Here is a 21,928-nt window from a genome sequence, read left to right on the forward strand (position 1 = left end):
AATCCCCAGGTTTAATGTCATGACAATTACTATCAGGTAGATCAGGAATCACCAACTTCAGATTATCATTTTGATTCCTTAACTGTTTACTCATGTTAATCAAGTACTTTACAGTTACTTCATTGTTACATTTCAAATCATCCTGAGGGTTAATCATGACATGCGGTTGTCGACCAAACAAGATTTCAAAAGGGGACAGATTAAGAGGGGACCTGGGAGTGGTTCTGATACTGTACAATACAATGGGTAAAGCTTCTGGCCATGTCAATCCTGTCTCTGCCATCACTTTACTCAATTTATTTTTAATAGTGCTGTTCACTCTTTCGACCTTCGCACTCGCCTGTGGACGGTACGGAGTGTGCAGCTTGCTATCAATTCCCATCAACTTACACATTCCTTGAAAGACATCACCTGTAAAATGGGTACCCCTATCACTTTCGATTATTCTAGGGATACCATATCTACATACAAATTCCTGCACAATTTTCTTAGCAGTAAACATAGCGGTATTTGTAGCTGCAGGAAATGCTTCGACCCAATTTGAGAAAACATCTATACAAACAAGTACATATTTCAAATTCCGACAAGGGGGTAATTGTATAAAATCAATTTGTATTACCTGGAAAGGGCCGCCGGCAGGTGGGATATGGGATGGTTCTGTAGGTATTGCCTTTCCAATATTCTTTCTCAAACAGGTAAGGCATGACATTGCTCTTTTACTCGCATGAGAGGAGAATCCTGGGGCGCACCAATAGGCTCTTACCAATTTGCACATCCCTTCCTTGCCTAGATGAGTCAGCCCGTGAGCTGCTTCAGCCAGACATGGAAGATATGCTCTGGGGGCCACTGGTTTACCATGTCCATCCGTCCAGAGTCCTGAAGACTCCTGGCCACATCCCTTTGCCTTCCAGACTGCCTTTTCCTGTGTGGAACACAAATTTTGCATTTCACACAACTTCTGTGTGTTAATGGTATTAAATACCATCAATTGTGTGGTGTCTGTCTGTATGGGGGTAGCAGCTGCTAACTTAGCAGCTTCGTCTGCTCGGCTGTTACCAAGTGATACCGGGTCTTGGCTATATGTGTGTGCTTTACATTTGATAACAGCCACTCTGTCGGGTTCCTGTATCGCTGTTAGAAGCCTTTTTATGTGAGCTGCATGCGCTACCGGTGTACCAGCTGCCGTCATGAAATTTCTGAGGCGCCATAGGGCTCCGAAATCATGGACTACCCCGAATGCGTATCTAGAATCGGTGTAGATATTGGCTGACTTACCCTTAGCCAATTCACATGCTCTGGTTAGGGCGACCAGTTCAGCAACCTGGGCTGAGTGAGGTGGGCCTAGCGGTTCCGCTTCTATGGTGTCTTGGTCATCTACGACTGCGTATCCAGTACACAAGTCTCCCGAGTCTGACTGTCTATGACAACTACCGTCCGTGTAGAACGTGAGTTCTGCATCTTCCAGTGGGTTGTCACTGATGTCAGGCCTTGCGGTAAAATTTTGGGTCAAATATTCCATACAATCATGTGTATCTTCCTTTGTATTAAATCCTCCTTCCCCATCACTCTCACCTTCCACCCTTTGTGCCTGACCAGGCACACCTGGGAGATATGTTGCAGGATTTAATGCACTGCATCTCCTTATGGTGATGTTTACGGGGGCCATTAGTGCCAATTCCCATCTTGTAAATCTCGCTGATGAGACGTGTCTGGTTTGGGCAGAATTCAATAAGGCTGATACTGCATGTAGCGTATGGATTGTGAGGTTGTGGCCTAGCACGACGTCTTCGCTTTTTGTCACTAGCAATGCTATCGCAGCAACGCTTCGCAAGCATGTGGGGAGGGATCGCGCTACCGTGTCTAGCTGAGCGCTGTAGTATGCAACTGGCCTGCTGGCATCACCGTGCTTTTGGGTTAGTACACCTGCCGCGCAACCAGCACTTTCTGTTCCGTATAGTTGAAAGGGTTTCCCATAGTCTGGCATACCTAGTGCTGGTGCCTGCGTTAGGCACTGTTTGAGTCTCTCAAATGCTGTTTCGGACTCGTCTGTATGCGAAATCCTATCAGGTTTGTTTGAGGAGACCATTTCCTGCAAAGGTAACGCCAAAATGGAAAACCCTGGGATCCAATTACGGCAATACCCACACATTCCTAAAAACGTTCTGATCTGTTGCTGGGTTTGTGGCAGAGTCATGTCTCTAATTGCTTGGATTCTATCAGTGGTCAGGTGTCTCAGTCCTTGTGTTAGACAGTGTCCCAAATATTTTACCCTAGTTTGGCATAATTGTAACTTGTCTTTGGACACCTTGTGTCCGGTGTCTGAAAGATGAAACAGGAGCTGTTTCGTATCCTTCAGAGATGCTTCCAGTGAATCTGAACACAGTAATAAATCGTCCACATACTGTATCAATACTGATCCACTGTCTGGTTGGAAAGACTGTAAACAATCATGCAAAGCCTGAGAAAATATACTTGGACTATCTATGAAACCTTGGGGTAATCGAGTCCACGTGTATTGGACTCCTCTGTATGTGAATGCAAACAAATATTGGCTGTCAGGGTGCAGAGGTACCGAAAAGAAAGCGGAGCAGAGGTCAATAACAGTGAAAAATTTGGCAGTGGGAGGGATTTGCATTAGGATGACAGCTGGATTTGGCACTACGGGGAACTGACTCTCAACTATTTTGTTAATCCCCCTTAGATCCTGCACTAGTCTGTAACCCCTCCCCCCACTCTTTTTAACAGGGAAGATGGGACTATTAGCAGTGCTGGACGTTCTTACCAGAATGCCCTGTTGTAGCAAGCGCTCTATTACTGGGTAAACTCCTAACTCCACCTCTGGCTTCAGAGGGTACTGTGGGATTTTTGGAGCTATCCTACCATCTTTTACTTGTACAACTACTGGAGCTACGTTTGCCATTAATCCAGTATCTTGTCCGTCTTTTGTCCAAAGTGACTCTGGTATCTGAGATGTCATCTCTTCTATTTGGGATGGATTCCTATTTGTCATAATGGTATGTGACATTAATTTTGATGGGGAGTCTAACATGTCTCGCACTTCCTGAGCGTGTTTCTCAGGTATGTCCAAGAATACACCTTCAGGAGTACAATAAATGACGCACCCCATTTTACACAGTAAGTCTCTTCCCAGGAGATTGGTTGGTGCCGATGCAGCCAGCAAAAAGGAATGCTTGGTATGCAAAGGCCCTATTGTAATCTCGGCTGGTTTGCTAACAGGGTAGTGCTGGACTACTCCTGTTACTCCCATGGCTGGAATTGTCCTACCAGTGGTTCTCATGCCCACTGTCGAATTTATCACTGACTTGGCCGCCCCTGTGTCTACAAGAAAGTTTAAAGTTTTACCAGCTACATTAATTGCGATCTCGGGTTCACTTCCAAGATTGGCAATTAATTTTACTGGCTGCAGATTACAGGTATGGCCACACCCCTATTGGGTATGGTGACCTCCCTGAATCCCGCTGGCAGCAACTACTTGTGAGGGAGATAGTTGGGAACTACCAGAGGCATGCCAGTCTCTGTTTGGGGGATATCTTTTTGTTTCCCCTGTATGTGGCTCATAACTCCGTTTCTGCGGACCTTGCTCCCAATGTCGTGTGTCGTGTCGTTGTCTAGGGGTTTGGTATGAGTTTCGTGGATTCTTTACTCTACAATCTCGTGCCATGTGTCCCTGTTTGTGACAAGAATAACAAGTAACCATACTTGACTTACCCACAGGATTTGGTGATACAAACAAAGGCTGCCTTGTGGTCAGAGCCTGTATACTTACTGACATTAATTTGTCACCTTGTTGTTCCCTGTGTCTGGTGATGTTTCTGTCGTGATCAATAGCAGCCTCTCTCAAAGTAGCCACAGACAGACCTCGCCAACATGGTTGCGTGGTCTGTACCCTAGTCTTCAATGACTCTTTTAAACCATCCATCAGTACCGATACTGCTACTTCCCGATGGTTTGTGTCTGTTTTAATGTCCTCTATGCCTGTGTATTTTGCCATTTCTAATAATGCTCTGTGAAAATACTCTGCAGCTGTCTCTGACTCCTTCTGTTTAATGGAGAATATCTTATTCCATTTAGCTACTGCTGGGAAATACTCTTTTAGCTGCAAGTTTATTCTTTTCACATTATCTTGGTTGTACACATCTGTAAGAGGTACATCATGACCTAGTCCGCAATCAGCTAAAAATTGAGTTGCGTCGACATTTGAGGGTAAACATGCTCTCAGCAATATCTGCCAGTCTTTATTGTTGGGCTCTACAGTGTTACCTAAGTCTCTGATGTATTTTTGACTGGCAACTAAGTCTTTTCTAGGGTCAGGAAATTCAGACACTATGGTCCTTAATTCCATTCGGGAAAATGGAGTGTACATGGCAATGTTCCTAATGGGAGTGGCTCCTGATGCATCTGTTTTCCCATTTGGCACTGCTATTACTCTAACAGGTGTAATTCTAACAACCTCATTCTGTGTAGATTCTACAGGCTGTGGTGAAATAGTTTCAGCATAATGCATGGTGCCGTACTTACCAGTTGATACGACCTCACCTATCCCTCCGCTAGGGGCCTTTACTAATCTCGTGGGTGGAGCTGTGTCTACTGTGGTCTCTGCTATGGTGGCTGCTAGAGAGAGCGCTGAAATCGTTGCCGATTCGTCCTCTTGATCACACTCCTGAGGAAAGTTCAAAACAGGGTACAACTTGCACGGGTTAATACTTGCATGGGTTAATGGGTTAACATTATCATTAACATTTACACAGTTACTAAGTGATTTTGTGTTACACCTTAGTGCGTCTTTCTCCGCAATCAACTTCTCTCCTGATATGTATGGTGGCGGCGGGGCCGTGGCAATCAGTTTTCTGTTAGAGCCAGATCCCGCCGCCTGAGCCAAACCTCTCTGTATCTCACCTTCCTGTTGCCACAACTGTAAATAATCATAATGTTGGATTCGTCTCTTTGTTGATTTTATGAGACATATCCTCCTCCTTAAATTTTGTAACACTTCTGAGCTGAAGCTCCCTATTCTTGGGAATTTCTCCCCGTCATGTACAGTCATTCTCTCCCATTCATCACATAAAGTTTCTGTGTGACTTCCATATTTCTCACACATTATATACCTGGCCGACCCAATTGGTCGGACCACTGAATCAACCCGAACCGAGGTTGATCGTCCCCTACCTGAACAAGTGGCCCCCATAGTTCGAAAGTGTTGCTTTATTTAGTCAACCCTTTACGCAAAACCAAATGCCAACAATAGGCTGACGGTGGCGGTTTACCGAGTACCCCACTCACTCGCCCACGCCGACCAATACGACCTGATCACACCGATATGGTGCTGGCGTACTCGACCTAGGGCCCCTGCGACCTGAACCTCTATTTACTGGAACCTGCGAGGGTTATCCGAAGAACACTTACTCTTTCCAGTAACTATTGGTTGCTGGATAGTTCCTGAGTGAGCAGCGAACTTCCCTTAAAATAAAAAAAATTACACAAATCACGTTAGAGTGTACAGATAGCGTTTGTGACCCCTTTACTCTAATGGTATTAGGTCAGATTACTAACTACTGCACACACTTACGTGCGGTCCAGTCGTTCAGTACACAAACAACTAAGCTTATGTACGGAAAGACCAATGGAATCGAAACTTACGACTGCGAATTCCTTCAGCCAGAGCTTATATGGCCTATATGGGTGTTGCACCAACCCTTTTCGGTGTTGTGCCTGTGAACTGTATAGCGGACTTCCTTGTCGGCTGTACCTGGACCTCCTGGTCTGTTATGACCTCCTGGTCTTGTTACAGTATGACCTCCTGGTCTGCTATACTCTAATGCTCAAAATTGTATTTAACCAGAGATGCCTCCCTAGCCACCGTGCACGTCACTTACACGCATGTACCTCACGAGTACTCGACTTTTCTTGTGGTTCAACCTTTAAAAATTGTAAAAACACTCACTCATCACATGTACACTTTTGTTTCTATTTCTATTTCTGCGCAGAAATTTTTCTTCAGATCAGGTGTGTTACCAATTAGGAGCAGGATCTGTTAACTAAATTTCGGACACCCAAAAATAGACTTGCATTATTTCTCGCCTCGCGTTATTTATCGCTTTGCGTTAAAAATCAACTTATCGTGACTTGAGCTACGTGGGCGTAACCGGACGCCCCGTTGCGTAACGTACGCTGCGTGCGTCGGCCTTTGGATTGCGTACGCAAGTCTTTGTTAGAGACACGTATACGCAAAGCAAAGATCCACCGTAACACAATTTATACTTTTATCAATGTAGATGATCCTTGATCATCTACCACACAAACACACTGACTTCGCCTTATCTCCCAGGCAAAACTGTGTGTTTGTCTATCTTTTAACTATATTACTCTTAAACTATGAAATAACGGCAAATCTCTTTTAGCACTTCTATCAACTATAAAAACTGGCAGACAGGAGAGTGATATACGAAAATGAAAAAAGAAAAAGAAATGCAGATATATATATGTGTGCGTGCGTGTGTACGCAAGACAGAAAAATAAACAGTTTTAAAAGACACTAGCGTTTTGTTCTTACCTCCGGTTCCCGGATTCCTTCAGCACTCTTTACCTAAGCGAAGCAGACGCTTATCCTGTCAGCACTACGAGGGATACAACCTCCCGCCTTTTGCTGAGGGATAATGTCTGCTGATCTACCTAGTGCAGATATGTGAAGGACGGGCGAGCCGCCAATTGATAAAGCTGAATATTTATCGTATATAAAACACCTTAAGAGGTCTAAGAACACTGTACGCTATCTACGTAAGAAGTACCGTAAGGGTACGCAAGTTGTGTAGCGATCGCTCAACCGTAGTCGAGACGCTCAGGCGTCACGTTCGCTTACGGCCCAGTGATCACAGGCAGGCACGCTATTGGCTGCCGACTAACGTGATGATTCGCTATAGCGTAGCGTACGCTCGGGACCACGAGGAGATCACCAGCGGTGCAGACGCTTACAACGTTTAAACCTTTATATCTATACCTTTAACGATGAGATACACAGTATACTTTAGTGTAGAGACAGAGTGTAAGTGCAACCTGGTGTAACCTGATTAACTACAAAGCTGCTTGAGCGTCACCGACGCTCAGAGAATACTTAACCCTTATAAAAAAATACACAGATACCTGGGCTTAGGGTCCGAAACCTATTATATGTATTATAACTATTATACTTGCAAAAGGAATCACAGTACAAATGATACACTACAATATAACATAAACCAACTAACCAGATAAACTACACAGGAAATACAATACAATACAATTTAAGGAAAATACGAGAGAAAGAGTAGAGAGAGAGAGATAGAGAGAGAGAGAGAGATGGCTCACAGTAAGACAATATGATTACGGAGAAAACTTACGCACAAGGGGAACGATCGCATGCGCCTCGATATCCAGCTCCCGATTATCAGCAATGAGAACCGTTGAAGAGAGAGAACTGGATACGGTCGGCCTGCCTATTTATGCCCCACACACAATACAATTCAATGGTCCCTACAATCTCATTGTTCATTGGACACAGGAATTCGGCTTCGCATTATAACAAAAGGTCATAGGTTGATTCATACAGGTGGGCTGTGACTATTTCCAACTGCTCAGGTGGGAGGGAAACTGGGTTTCCCGCCGCATGGGTAATAAAGTGCAAATAAAGTAAATGTTCATAAACTTCTTATGTCCATAACTATTCGCACGAGCGATTGATCTGCTTCAAACCAACACCGGAATATTTCTAATTAAATATTCTTCCGATGGATACTAAACACCACTGTATTACTCCTGTCTGACCCTTCGTATCACACAAAGAGGGATTCCTCTGTTCATAAACATTCTATATTAACCAAACTTTCAGAATCTATCAAAGGGACCATGATCTACAAAATACATTATTAGTGAAAATATGTAATGATTGAGTCGCACGCTACAACCACATAAACTCTACCGTAAATACGCATACCATGCACCTGCGGGTGCCCGCGACTGTGAGTATGCGCACGTACGGGAGAGCGTACGCATGCGCAGCACGGACCTGTGTGAGGTGCAAATATGGTAGTGTGCATAGAGATATTTTTCTGACTTTGACAGCGTACATAAACCGCCAGGGCGGAACAAAGAGCAGAGCGGCTATGGCAGAGACCACAAAGGTTCTCCGTTGGGCGGAAAGGCATACAAGCGCTCTGTCAGCGATCTTTATTCCAGGAGTGGACAACTGGGAAGCAGAATTCCTCAGCAGACACGATCTCCATCCAGGAGAGTGGGGTCTTCATCAAGAGGTCTTTGCAGAAGTGACAAGTCTTTGGGGAATTCCTCAAATAGACATGATGGCGTCTCGCCTCAACAAAAAACTTCAGAGATATTGTTCCAGGTCGAGAGACCCTCAAGCAATAGCAGTGGACGCCCTAGTGACACTGTGGGTGTTTCAGTCGGTGTACGTGTTTCCTCTGTTTCCACTCATTCCAAAAATGATAAAGATCATAAGAAGAACAAAGGTTCAAGCGATCCTCATTGGTCCAGACTGGCCAAGGAGGGCTTGGTATCCAGATCTTCAGGAATTACTCATACGAGAACCCTGGCCTCTTCCTCTGAGGGAGGATCTGTTACAGCAGGGGCCGTGCGTGTTCCAAGACTTACTGCGACTTTGTTTGACGGCTTGGAGGTTGAACGCCGGATCCTAGCCCGAAAGGGTATTCCCAAGGAAGTCATCCCCACTCTTATTCAGGCCAGGAAAGGAGTAACATCTAAACATTACCTCCGTATTTGGAGAATCCAAGAAGGCTTCTACGGAAGAACTTCAGTTAGGACGTTTTCTTCATTTTCTACAAGCCGGTGTGGATGCGGGCCTAAAGTTGGGCTCCATTAAAGTACATATTTCAGCCTTATCGGTTTTCTTCCAAAAAACAATTGGCCTCCCTTCCAGAAGTTCAGACTTTTGTTAAAGGCGTGTTGCACATCCAACCTCCTTTTGTGCCCCCTGTGGCACCGTGGGATCTTAACGTGGTGTTGCAATTCCTTCAATCTCATTGGTTTGAACCTTTACAAAAGGAGGAGTTGAAATTTCTCACTTGGAAAGTGGTTATGCTGTTGGCCTTGGCATCCGCCAGGCGGGTGTCTGAATTGGCGGCCTTGTCTCACAAGAGCCCTTATTTGATCTTCCATGAAGATAGAGCAGAGTTGCGGACTCGTCAGCAGTTTCTGCCGAAAGTGGTTTCGTCGTTCCACTTGAACCAACCTATTGTGGTGCCAGTGGCTACTGACGCCTTGCTGGAATCGCAGTTTCTCAACGTCGTCAGAGCTTTGAAAATTTATGTGGCCAGAACGGCTCAGGTTAGGAAAACAGAGGCTCTGTTTGTCCTGTATGCTCACAACAAAATTGGGGCTCCTGCTTCCAAGCAGACTATTGCGCGCTGGATCTCTCATACGATTCAGCAGGCTCATTCTACGGCTGGATTGCTGTTGCCGAAATCGGTGAAGGCCCATTCTACCAGAAAGGTGGGCTCGTCCTGGGCGGCTGTCCGGGGGGTCTCGGCATTACAACTTTGCCGAGCGGCTGCTTGGTCGGGTTCAAACACCTTTGCGAAGTTCTACAAGTTTGATACTCTGGCTGATGAGGACCTCATGTTTGGTCAATCGGTGCTGCAGAGTCATTCGCACTCTCCCGCCCTTTCTAGAGCTTTGGTATAAACCCCATGGTTCTTGAAGTGTCCCCAGCATCCTCTAGGACATGGGTCTTCAACCTGCGACCCTCCAGCTGCTGTGGAACTACACATCCCAGCATGCCCTGCCTCAGTTTTAGCATACCTTAATAGCAAAACTGTGGCAGGGCATGCTGGGATGTGTAGTTTCACAGCAGCTGGAGGGCCACAGGATGAAGACCCATGCTCTAGGACGTATGAGAAAATAGGATTTCTCTGACGTCCTAAGTGGATGCTGGGGACTCCGTCAGGACCATGGGGAATAGCGGCTCCGCAGGAGACAGGGCACAAAAGTAAAAGCTTTAGGATCAGGTGGTGTGCACTGGCTCCTCCCCCTATGACCCTCCTCCAAGCCTCAGTTAGATTTTTGTGCCCGGCCGAGAAGGGTGCAATCTAGGTGGCTCTCCTAAAGAGCTGCTTAGAGTAAAAGTTTTGTTAGGTTTTTTTATTTTCAGTGAGTCCTGCTGGCAACAGGCTCACTGCATCGAGGGACTTAGGGGAGAGAAGTGAACTCACCTGCGTGCAGGATGGATTGGCTTCTTAGGCTACTGGACACCATTAGCTCCAGAGGGAGTCGGAACACAGGTCTCACCCTGGGGTTCGTCCCGGAGCCGCGCCGCCGACCCCCTTGCAGATGCCGAAAAGTGAAGAGGTCCAGAAACCGGCGGCAGAAGACTTTTCAGTCTTCATAAGGTAGCGCACAGCACTGCAGCTGTGCGCCATTGTTGTCAGCACACTTCATAGCAGCGGTCACTGAGGGTGCAGGGCGCTGGGGGGGGCGCCCTGGGCAGCAATGATAGTACCTTATTCTGGCTAAAAATACATCACATATAGCCCCTGGGGGCTATATGGATGTATTTAACCCCTGCCAGGTCTCAGAAAAACGGGAGAAGAAGCCCGCCGAAAAGGGGGCGGGGCCTATTCTCCTCAGCACACAGCGCCATTTTCCCTCACAGAAATGCTGGTGGGAAGGCTCCCAGGCTCTCCCCTGCACTGCACTACAGAAACAGGGTTAAAACAGAGAGGGTGGGCACTTATTTGGCGATATGACTATATATATTAAAATGCTATAAGGGAAAAACACTTATATAAAGGTTGTCCCTGTATAATTATAGCGTTTTTGGTGTGTGCTGGCAAACTCTCCCTCTGTCTCCCCAAAGGGCTAGTGGGGTCCTGTCCTCTATCAGAGCATTCCCTGTGTGTGTGCTGTGTGTCGGTACGTGTGTGTCGACATGTATGAGGACGATGTTGGTGAGGAGGCGGAGCAATTGCCTGTAATGGTGATGTCACTCTCTAGGGAGTCGACACCGGAATGGATGGCTTATTTAAGGAATTACGTGATAATGTCAACACGCTGCAAGGTCGGTTGACGACATGAGACGGCCGGCAAACCAATTAGTACCTGTCCAGGCGTTTCAAACACCGTCAGGGGCGTTAAAATGTCATTTTACCTCAGTCGGTCGACACAGACACGGACACTGACTCCAGTGTCGACGGTGAAGAAACAAACGTATTTTCCTTTAGGGCCACACGTTACTTGTTAAGGGCAATGAAGGAGATGTTACATATTTCTGATACTACAAGTACCACAAAAAAGGGTATTATGTGGAGTGTGAAAAAACTACATGTGGTTTTTCCTGAATCAGATAAATTAAATGAAGTGTGTGATGATGCGTGGGTTTCCCCCGATAGAAAATTATTGGCGGTATACCCTTTCCCGCCAGAAGTTATGGCGCGTTGGGAAACACCCCTTAGGGTGGATAAGGCGCTCACACGCTTATCAAAACAAGTGGCGTTACCGTCTCCAGATACGGCCGCCCTCAAGGAGCCAACTGATAGGAGGCTGGAAAATATCCTAAAAAGTATATACACACATACTGGTGTTATACTGCGACCAGCGATCGCCTCAGCCTGGATGGGCAGCGCTGAGGTGGCTTGGTCGGATTCCCTGACTGGAAATATTGATACCCTTGACAGGGACAGTATTTTATTGACTATAGAGCATTTAAAGGATGCATTTCTATATATGCGAGATGCACAGAGGGATACTCTGGCATCAAGAGTAAGTGCGATGTCCATATCTGCCAGAAGATGTTTATGGACACGACAGTGGTCAGGTGATGCAGATTCCAAACGGCACATGGAAGTATTGCCGTATAAAGGGGAGGAGTTATTTGGGGTCGGTCCATCGGACCTGGTGGCCACGGCAACAGCTGGAAAATCCACCTTTTTTACCCCAAGTCACATCTCAGCAGAAAAAGACATCGTCTTTTCAGCCTCAGTCCTTTCGTCCCCATAAGGGCAAGCGGGCAAAAGGCCAGTCATATCTGCCCAGGGATAGAGGTAAGGGAAGAAGACTGCAGCAGGCAGCCCATTCCCAGGAACAGAAGCCTTCCACCGCTTCTGCCAAGTCCTCAGCATGACGCTGGGGCCGTACAAACAGGTGCGGTGGGGGGTCGTCTCAAGAGTTTCAGCACGCAGTGGGCTCACTCGCAAGTGGACCCCTGGATCCTACAAGTAGTATCCCAGGGGTACAGATTGGAAATTCGAGACGTCTCCCCCTCGCAGGTTCCTGAAGTTTGCTTTACCAACGTCTCCCTCCGACAGGGAGGCAGTATTGGAAACAATTCACAAGCTGTATTCCCAGCAGGTGATAATCAAAGTACCCCTCCTACAACAAGGAAAGGGGTATTATTCCACACTATATTGTGGTACTGAAGCCAGACGGCTCGGTGAGACCTATTCTAAATCTGAAATATTTGAACACTTACATACAAAGGTTCAAATCAAGATGGAGTCACTCAGAGCAGTGATAGCGAACCAGGAAGAAGGGGACTATATGGTGTCCCTGGACATCAAGGATGCTTACCTCCATGTCCCAATTTGCCCTTCTCACCAAGGGTACCTCAGGTTCGTGGTACAAAACTGTCACTATCAGTTTCAGACGCTGCCGTTTGGATTGTCCACGGCACCCCGGGTCTTTACCAAGGTAATGGCCGAAATGATGATTCTTCTTCAAAGAAAAGGCGTCTTAATTATCCCTTACTTGGACGATCTCCTGATAAGGGCAAGATCCAGTGAACAGTTGGAGGTCGGAGTAGCACTATCTCAAGTAGTTCTACGACAGCACGGGTGGATTCTAAATATTCCAAAATCGCAGCTGTCTCCGACGACACGTCTGCTGTTCCTAGGGATGATTCTGGACACAGTCCAGAAAAAGGTGTTTCTCCCGGAGGAGAAAGCCAGGGAGTTATCCGAGCTAGTCAGGAACCTCCTAAAACCAGGAAAAGTGTCAGTGCATCATTGCACAAGGGTCCTGGGAAAAATGGTGGCTTCTTACGAAGCGATTCCATTCGGCAGATTTCACGCAAGAACTTTTCAGTGGGATCTGCTGGAAAAATGGTCCGGATCGCATCTTCAGATGCATCAGCGGATAACCCTGTCTCCAAGGACAAGGGTGTCTCTTCTGTGGTGGCTGCAGAGTGCTCATCTACTAAAGGGCCACAGATTCGGCATTCAGGACTGGGTCCTGGTGACCACGGATGCCAGCCTGAAAGGCTGGGGAGCAGTCACACAAGGAAAAAATTTCCAGGGAGTGTGATCAAGTCTGGAGACTTCTCTCCACATAAATATACTGGAGCTAAGAGCAATTTACAATGCTCTAAGCTTAGCAAGACCTCTGCTTCAAGGTCAGCCGGTATTGATCCAGTGGGACAACATCACGGCAGTCGCCCACGTAAACAGACAGGGCGGCACAAGAAGCAGGAGGACAATGGCAGAAACTGCAAGGATTCTTCGCTGGGCGGAAAATCATGTGATAGCACTGTCAGCAGTGTTCATTCCGGGAGTGGACAACTGGGAAGCAGACTTCCTCAGCACGACCTCCACCCGGGAGAGTGGGGACTTCATCGGGAAGTCTTCCACATGATTGTGAACCGAAGGTGGACATGATGGCGTCCCGCCTGAACAAAAAACTGGACAGGTATTGCGCCAGGTCAAGAGACCCTCAGGCAATAGCTGTGGACGTTCTGGTAACACCGTGGGTGTACCAGTCGGTGTATGTGTTCCCTCCTCTGCTTCTCATACCTAAGGTACTGAGAATTATAAGACGTAGAGGAGTAAGAACTATACTCGTGGCTCCGGATTGGCCAAGAAGGACTTGGTACCCGGAACTTCAAGAGATGCTCACAGAGGGCTCATGGCCTCTGCCGCTAAGAAGGGACTTGCTTCAGCAAGTACCATGTCTGTTCCAAGACTTACCGCGGCTGCGTTTGACGGCATGGCGGTTGAACGCCGGATCCTAAGGGAAAAAGGCATTCCGGAAGAGGTCATTCCTACCCTGGTCAAAGCCAGGAAGGAGGTGACCGCACAACATTATCACCACATGTGGCGAAAATAGGTTGCGTGGTGTGAGGCCAGGAAGGCCCCACGAAGAAATTTCAACTCGGTCGATTCCTGCATTTCCTGCAAACAGGAGTGTCTATGGGCCTCAAATTGGGGTCCATTAAGGTTCAAATTTCGGCCCTGTCGATTTTATTCCAAAAAGAATTGGCTTCAGTTCCTGAAGTCCAGAAGTTTGTCAAGGGAGTACTGCATATACAACCCCCTTTTGTGCCTCCAGTGGCACTGTGGGATCTCAACGTAGTTCTGGGATTCCTCAAATCACATTGGTTTAAACCGCTCAAATCTGTGGATTTGAAATATCTCACATGGAAAGTGACCATGCTGTTGGCCCTGGCCTCGGCCAGGCGAGTGTCAGAATTGGCGGCTTTGTCTCACAAAAGCCCATATCTGATTGTCCATTCGGACAGGGCAGAGCTGCGGACTCGTCCCCAGTTTCTCCCTAAGGTGGTGTCAGCGTTTCACCTGAACCAGCTTATTGTGGTACCTGCGGCTACTAGGGACTTGGAGGACTCCAAGTTGCTAGATGTTGTCAGGGCCCTGAAAATATAGGTTTCCAGGACGGCTGGAGTCAGGAAAACTGACTTGCTGTTATCCTGTATGCACCCAACAAACTGGGTGCTCTTGCTTCTAAGCAGACGATTGCTAGTTGGATGTGTAGTACAATTCAGCTTGCACATTCTGTGGCAGGCCTGCCACAGCCAAAATATGTAAATGCCCATTCCACAAGGAAGGTGGGCTCATCTTGGGCGGCTGCCCGAGGGGTCTCGGCTTTACAACTTTGCCGAGCAGCTACTTGGTCAGGGGCACACCCTGGCTGAGGAGGACCTGGAGTTCTCTCACTCGGTGCTGCAGAGTCATCCGCACTGGGAGCTTTGGTATAATCCCCATGGTCCTGACGGAGTCCCCAGCATCCACTTAGGACGTCAGAGAAAATAAGAATTTACTTACCGATAATTCTATTTCTCGTAGTCCGTAGTGGATGCTGGGCGCCCATCCCAAGTGCGGATTGTCTGCAATACTTGTACATAGTTATTGTTACAAAAATCGGGTTATTATTGTTGTGAGCCATCTTTTCAGAGGCTCCGCTGTTATCATGCTGTTAACTGGGTTCAGATCACAGGTTGTACAGTGTGATTGGTGTGGCTGGTATGAGTCTTACCCGGGATTCAAAATCCTTCCTTATTGTGTACGCTCGTCCGGGCACAGTATCCTAACTGAGGCTTGGAGGAGGGTCATAGGGGGAGGAGCCAGTGCACACCACCTGATCCTAAAGCTTTTACTTTTGTGCCCTGTCTCCTGCGGAGCCGCTATTCCCCATGGTCCTGACGGAGTCCCCAGCATCCACTACGGACTACGAGAAATAGAATTATCGGTAAGTAAATTCTTATTTTTAATACCTACCGTTAAATCCTTTTCTCTTAGTCCGTAGAGGATGCTGGGCGCCCGTCCCAGTGCGTACTGTATCTGCAGTAGTTAGTTGTGGTTACACACATGTTGTGTTACGTTTATAGTCAGCCTGTTGCTGATGTTGTTCATGCTGTTGACCTGCGTTGTGTTGAATGCCATGTTGTACGGCGTGCTTGAGGTGTGAGCTGGTATGTATCTCACCTTAGTTTAACAATAAATTATTTTCCTCGAAAAGTCCGTCTCCCTGGGCACAGTTCCTATAACTGGAGTCTGGAGGAGGGGCATAGAGGGAGGAGCCAGTTCACACCCCTTTGAAAGTCTTAAAGTGCCCATGTCTCCTGCGGATCCCATCTATACCCCATGGTTCTTGAAGTGTCCCCAGCATTCTCTACGGACTAAGAGAAAAGGATTTACCGGTAGGTATTAAAATCCTATTTTTCACTGCTTGATACATCAACTCCAGCCCACCTTACACACCCACACCCTTTTACAATTTATTTTGTTTTACACAGAAAGGTGATGCGAGGGTGTGGCTTGCCCGGCTGAAGCTGCTTGCAGTTCCCACCATTCATCTGGACCAATGGGGAAGAGATCATTTTTTATTTTTCTTGCAGGTGCAGGGAGCTCTCTGCAGCAACAGGGTTAATGGAAACTGCTGTGTTGCCTATTGTAGCTTTTCAGTTATTTTCATGTTCTGTAATGTACTAGAAAAAGTACATATTTTGGTTTACAGCACACAATTACTTCATGTACGCCAAGTGCGTCTACAATACAGTATATCAGGAAAGGTTGCACAGAAATGCATTTAGAGACATCTGTGTAAATGATGCACATAAAAAGGATACAGCAGAAAAACATTTCAGTGTGTTGCCATCTTCTATCCTCTCACCAATGTATTTGAAGGGGATTCCTAGCTACAGTAAATACCTGTGCACAGTAGGTATTTTTTTTTTCATTTAACCTCCAGGACTCATGTACTGCCAGGACGCAACGCTCGAGGTCTTCTCATGAGAAGTGTCGTGTCCTGAATAAGAGAAGTAAAAGTGATCCAAATGCAAATAACAGGTAAAGAAAATAAATCCATATGACATTGCATAATTGAATAAACATGTGAACTGCCTTTATTTCTTGAAACAAGTTCCATGTAGCATAGTACTTCTACGTAGGTAGTATATGTGTGTGTGTGTGTGTGTGTGTGTGTGTGTGTGTGTGTGTATGTATCCATCTATCCTATCTATCTATCCTATCTATCTATCTATCTATCTATCTATCTATCTATCTATCCATCCATCTATATACATATATATCTATATATATCTTTATGAATTATATATTTCTGCGTATATTTCTCTAGCATCCATAAGGGATATTGGGGAATTAGTATGATGGGGTATAGCCGGGGTCCAAAGGAGCCGGTGCACTTTAAATTTCTTCAACTGGGTGTGCTGGCTCCTCCCCTCTATGCCCCCTCCCACAGGCAGTTTAGAAAAAAGTGCCCTCAGGAGAGGATGCACATCTCTGCAGCTCCAGAGTTTTTTCTTCACTTTCTTTTAAAACTTTATTATTTTCGGTATGCTGTTTGGGCAACAGCATACCTGCACTGTGGGAGTTAGGGTTGGGGGTCGGGGGGCGGTTACTGGTCTCTTCAGGCGTCAGAGTCTCTTACCGGCTGCAGTACCACCGTCTTCAGAGGTTGTTGTACAGCGGGGCACTGTGCCTTAGCGGTCACAATCGCAGCATCTCAGCACGCCGCACACACCTAACATTGCCTGAAGGTGACAAGAGTGGTGAGTACAAACCGGGGGCCCCGCTATGGGGGTCCCCCGGTTCTTGGTGCGGCAAAAATGCAGGGGCGGCATACAGGACCCTCCCAGGAGAGATTCGCTATAGCCCCCCTGTGTACACTGGCAGCGGTAGTGGAAACTAACATTTTTGTGATGTTTTTACACTTTTTTATGGAGACTTTACCAGTATGAATATCTATGAAGCCATTACAGGGGGCAGAGCTTCCTCAGAGCGGGACCAGCGACGTCTTTGTGCCTTCCTCTGCTTACAGCTGCAGCAGCAGGCACACACAGGTGCTCCAGACACTCAGGATATGCAGGAAAACTGGTACAGGGGTGTAGCAAAGGGGGAGAGCCGATATTGTACACAATCTGTGTCCTGAAAAGGACTAAAACTCTGGTGTTACACCGTGATATAACAGCTTGCAGTCTCACTGGGGCTGCTTAGCTTGGGTGTGCTGTTCCCTTCACTCTGTCTACCTCTCACATACAGTAAGGGAAGGTTTGCTATTATTTCTCTTACGTCCTAGAGGATGCTGGGATCCATTTTAGTACCATGGGGTATAGACGGGTCCGCTAGGAGCCATGGGCACTTTAAGAGATTAATAGTGTGGCCTGGCTCCTCCCTCTATGCCCCTCCTACCAGACTCAGTTTAGAAAAGGTGCCCTGAGGAGCCGGTCACAGCTAGGGGAGCTCCCAGGAGTTTTTTTGTTTTAATAGAGTAATAGGTTACATGAAGGCTGCTGGCCTCCCTGCTTCGTGGGACTTAGGGGGGGGAGTAGGAACCAACTCTTGAAGTTAATGGTTCTCTATCTCCGCTGAATGGACACTGAGCTCCTGAGGGTGCTGATCGCAAGCCCACGAGGCGACCGCTCACTCTTGCAACACGGCCGCCACCCCCTAACAGAGCCAGAAGAAAGAAGAGTGGTGAGTACAGCACCGGTGGCCCGGTTAGCTGGTTGCCGACGAGAATGGCGGCACAAGGGTGGGAGCGCAGCTCTGACAGGCTGCGCTCCCATGAAGGCTCAGCAACACACAGTGTAGGCGCTCTGAGGGGCGTCCTGGGCCAGCGCGATCACCCTAAACTGGTACAAGCAGCTGACAGGGGCTAATCCCGCTGTGAGCATACAAAACCTCAGGCCAATATAATCAAGTTGTGCGGGAAGCTGCACGCAACTACAGGGGGCGGGGCTTCTCAGAGCGGATCCAGCACTCATCAGCGCCATTTTGTCCCTGCAGATCATAGGAACAAGACACTGATTTCCACATAACTCCAGTTATCCTCTGCGGTACCAGGGTGTTATAGACAGGGGATGAGTGTGTTGTTAGTACTAATTAACCTATTAAGGTTGGTTAGTCAGTGCCAGGCTTTTATCATAATAACTGCCCCAAGGGGCACTGTGTGGCTGGCTCCTTATACTGTGCTTCTCTGCAGGTACTCTGGGGGAAATTGTGTCTGACATTTTCCTGTGTGTGTGTGTGTGTGTGTGTGTGTGTGTGTGTGTGTGTGTGTATGTCCACGTTACCATTTCTAAGGACTGTGTTCTGTATTGTAGAGTCTTCTTCTGAGGAGTCTATTCCATGTACTCGGGACTGCAATGTACTTTCCCAGCCTTCTGAATCAGAACCCACATGGGTGGATTCTTTATGGGGCATGATATCCCAGATATCAACTAGGATGTCACAGACTAAGAAAGAAACACTGTTTTTGAGAAAATATGTGGAAGATTTGGCATACTCAGCCCCCACTGCTTTGTCTAAGAACCCCCTACGTACCCACAAAAACAAATACTTGCCCAGATAATGCAAGCTGACACTGATACCGACTCTGATACAGGGAACGGTGATGGGGGTATGCAGGGGGGGATGCATCACTTGCTAAGGGGGTGCAACTAATGATTGAAGCCATTACGGACATTTTACACATAACTGAGAAGGTACCTGAGCAGGTAAAGGAATCTTATTTTCTCTTACGTCCTAGAGGATGCTGTGGACTCCAAAAGGACCATGGGGTATAGACGGGATCCGCAGGAGCTTGGGCACACTAAAAAGACTTAAACTGGGTGTGAACTGGCTCCTCCCTCTATGCCTCTCCTCCAGACCTCCTCCAGTTAGACTTTGTGCCCAGGAGTGACTGGATGCACACTAGGGGAGCTCTACTGAGTTTCTCTAGAAAAAACTTTTTGTTAGGTTTTTTATTTTCAGGGAGCACTGCTGGCTACAGACTCCCTGCAGCGTGGGAGTGAGGGGAGAGAAGCAGGACCTACTTCTGTGAGTTTCAAGGCTCTGCTTCTCGGCTACTGGACACCATTAGCTCCAGAGGGTTCGATCACTTGGTGCGCCTAGCTGCTTGTTCTCGGAGCCATGCCGTCAACCCCTCATAGAAGACCGAAGACAGAAGTCGGGTGAGTATGAGAAGATCAGAAGACTTCAGGACGGCAGAAGACTTCAGTGACGGAAGGTAAAGCACAGCGGTGACGCTGTGCTCCATGCTCCCACACACATCACCAACGGTATTCACTGGGTGCAGGGCGCTTGGGGGGGGGGGGGGGGGGGGCGGCGGCGCCCTGGGCAGCATGTTACTGAAGTTTCTCAGGGCGGCACAAAGATTGTGGGTGCCTCGGCACCGTGTACAGACCCCCGCCGGCATTTTTAAACACTTTTGAATTTGGCGGGCCGAAGCGCGCCGGCAAGGGGGCGTAGCTTCGTCCCGCAGCTCACCGGCACCATTTTCCCTGCAACACGCGGCTGAGGGATAAAGACGCTGCGGGGACCTCCACGATTCTCCAAGTAACGGGGGCTGCAGTGTGGTGCTTAATAGTGAGATAAAGCAGCGCTGGGTACATATATCGTTTTTTGCGATATATGGGCGCTGAGGTGTGAGCTGGCATACTCCCTCTGTCCTCTATCTGGGCTTTATTGTAGGCCTGTCACCTAGCAGGGACGTTCTGTGTGTTGGTACTACGTGTCGGCATGTCTGAGGCTGAAGCTTTTTCACCGGAGGAGGTTATTGGGGGGAGCGGATGCGGGGCTAGAGTTGGGACTCTCGACGCAGCCGACACCTGATTTGCTAGCATTGCTCAGTACGATAAACTTGAATGTAGCTTCCTTATCAAAGAGATTAGATAAGTCTTAGGCACAGACCCAGGTGTGGAAAAAGTCCATGGAAGAGGCTTTGTGTCAGGTTCAGACCCCGTCTGGGGCGCAAAAGCGGCCATTTACTCAGGTGGTAGATACTGATACCGACACGGACTCTGATTCCGACGTCGATTTCACTGAGGCAGCATTACATCCACGTTTAGTTAAGAGTATTCAGTACATGATTGTGGCTATAAAAGATGTTTTACACATTTCTGATGAACCTGCGGTACAGGAAACAAGGATTTGCTTGTTCAAGGGAAAAAAACCTGAGGTGAAATTTCCCCCCTCTCATGAAATACTCTTTGTGAAAAGGCTTGGGAGTCGCCGGATAAGAAATGGCAGATTCCCAAGAGAATTTACATGGCGTATCCTTTCCCCTCTGATGACAGGGAAAAATGGGAGGCATCTCCAACTGTTGACAAAGCTTTATCTCGTTTGTCTAAGAAAGTGGCGCTTCCTGACACGACAGCTCTCAAAGATCCGGCGGATCACAAGCTGGAGACGTCTCTGAAGTCCATCTTCGCTAATTCAGGTGCATTGCTCAGACCCGCTGTGGCGTCGGTATGGGTGAGTAGTGCTATTGCTAAATGGGCTGAGAATTTAGCTAATGATATGGATACTCTGGATAAAGATAATGTCCTTCTAACTCTTGGTTATATTAAGGACGCTGCAGATTACATAAAGGATGCGGCGAGGGACGTCTGTCTCTTGGGTTCAAGAACCAATGCCATGTCGATATCAGCCAGGAGGGCCCTGTGGATCCATCAATGGAACGCTGATACCGACTCCAAGAGGGCTATGGAAGCGCTACCCTTCAAAGGTACTGTTTTGTTTGGGGACGGCTTGGCTGACCTTGTCTCGACCCCGACTGCGGGTAAGTCCTCTTTTCTTCCTTATGTTCCCACACAACAGAAAAAGGCATCACATCAGCAGATGCAGTCCTTTCGTCACAATAAGTACAGGTGTGGAAAAGGCTCGTCCTTCCTCGCTTCAAAAGGTAGAGGAAGGGGAAGGAAACCTTCTGCAGGTTCAGGCGCCCAGGACCAAAAGTCCTCCCTTGCTGCTACCAAGTCCACCGCATGACGCTGGGGCTTCCCTGGGAGAGTCCGAACCGGTGGGGGGCCGTCTACGAAGTTTCAGTCAGGTCTGGATTCAATCGGGCCTGGATCCCTGGGTACTAGAGATCGTGTCTCAGGGATACAAACTGGAGTTTCAGGAGATGCCCCCTCACCGGTTCTTCATTTCGGCATTACTAGTAGGTCTTCCGGACAGGGAGGTGGTGCTAGCAGCGATTCAAAAACTGTGTCTACAGAGGGTCATTATTCCCGTTCCCTCGTCTCAGCGGGGGGAGGGGTTCTACTCGAGCCTCTTTGTTGTGCCGAAAACCGGACGGTTCGGTCAGGCCAATTCTAAATTTAAAATCCCTCAATCCATACTTGAAAGTTTTCAAGTTTAAGATGGAATCCCTT

The 21,928-nt window shown here is 47.6% G+C and overlaps 1 protein-coding gene across 11 annotated transcripts in view; it reads left to right on the top strand.

Annotated features, from left to right (window-relative positions):
* The window catches only part of LOC134933186 (uncharacterized), a 495,026-nt gene that overhangs the window by 380,784 nt on the left and 92,314 nt on the right, over nucleotides 1-21,928 (top strand). For 9 of the 11 annotated variants that reach the window (XM_063928206.1, XM_063928207.1, XM_063928209.1 and 6 more), the window contains one exon: nucleotides 16,501-16,598. The exons of 1 other annotated variant lie outside the window; for it this stretch is intronic. In XM_063928206.1, coding sequence (XP_063784276.1) covers nucleotides 16,501-16,598 — 98 coding nt within the window. Of the gene's footprint in view, nucleotides 1-16,045; nucleotides 16,599-21,928 lie in introns of those variants that run through there. One more of the 11 variants, XM_063928204.1, reaches the window with a different exon arrangement.

The sequence above is a fragment of the Pseudophryne corroboree genome, chromosome 6, assembly GCF_028390025.1.
Source record: "Pseudophryne corroboree isolate aPseCor3 chromosome 6, aPseCor3.hap2, whole genome shotgun sequence".
NCBI classification, from domain to species: Eukaryota; Metazoa; Chordata; class Amphibia; order Anura; family Myobatrachidae; genus Pseudophryne; species Pseudophryne corroboree.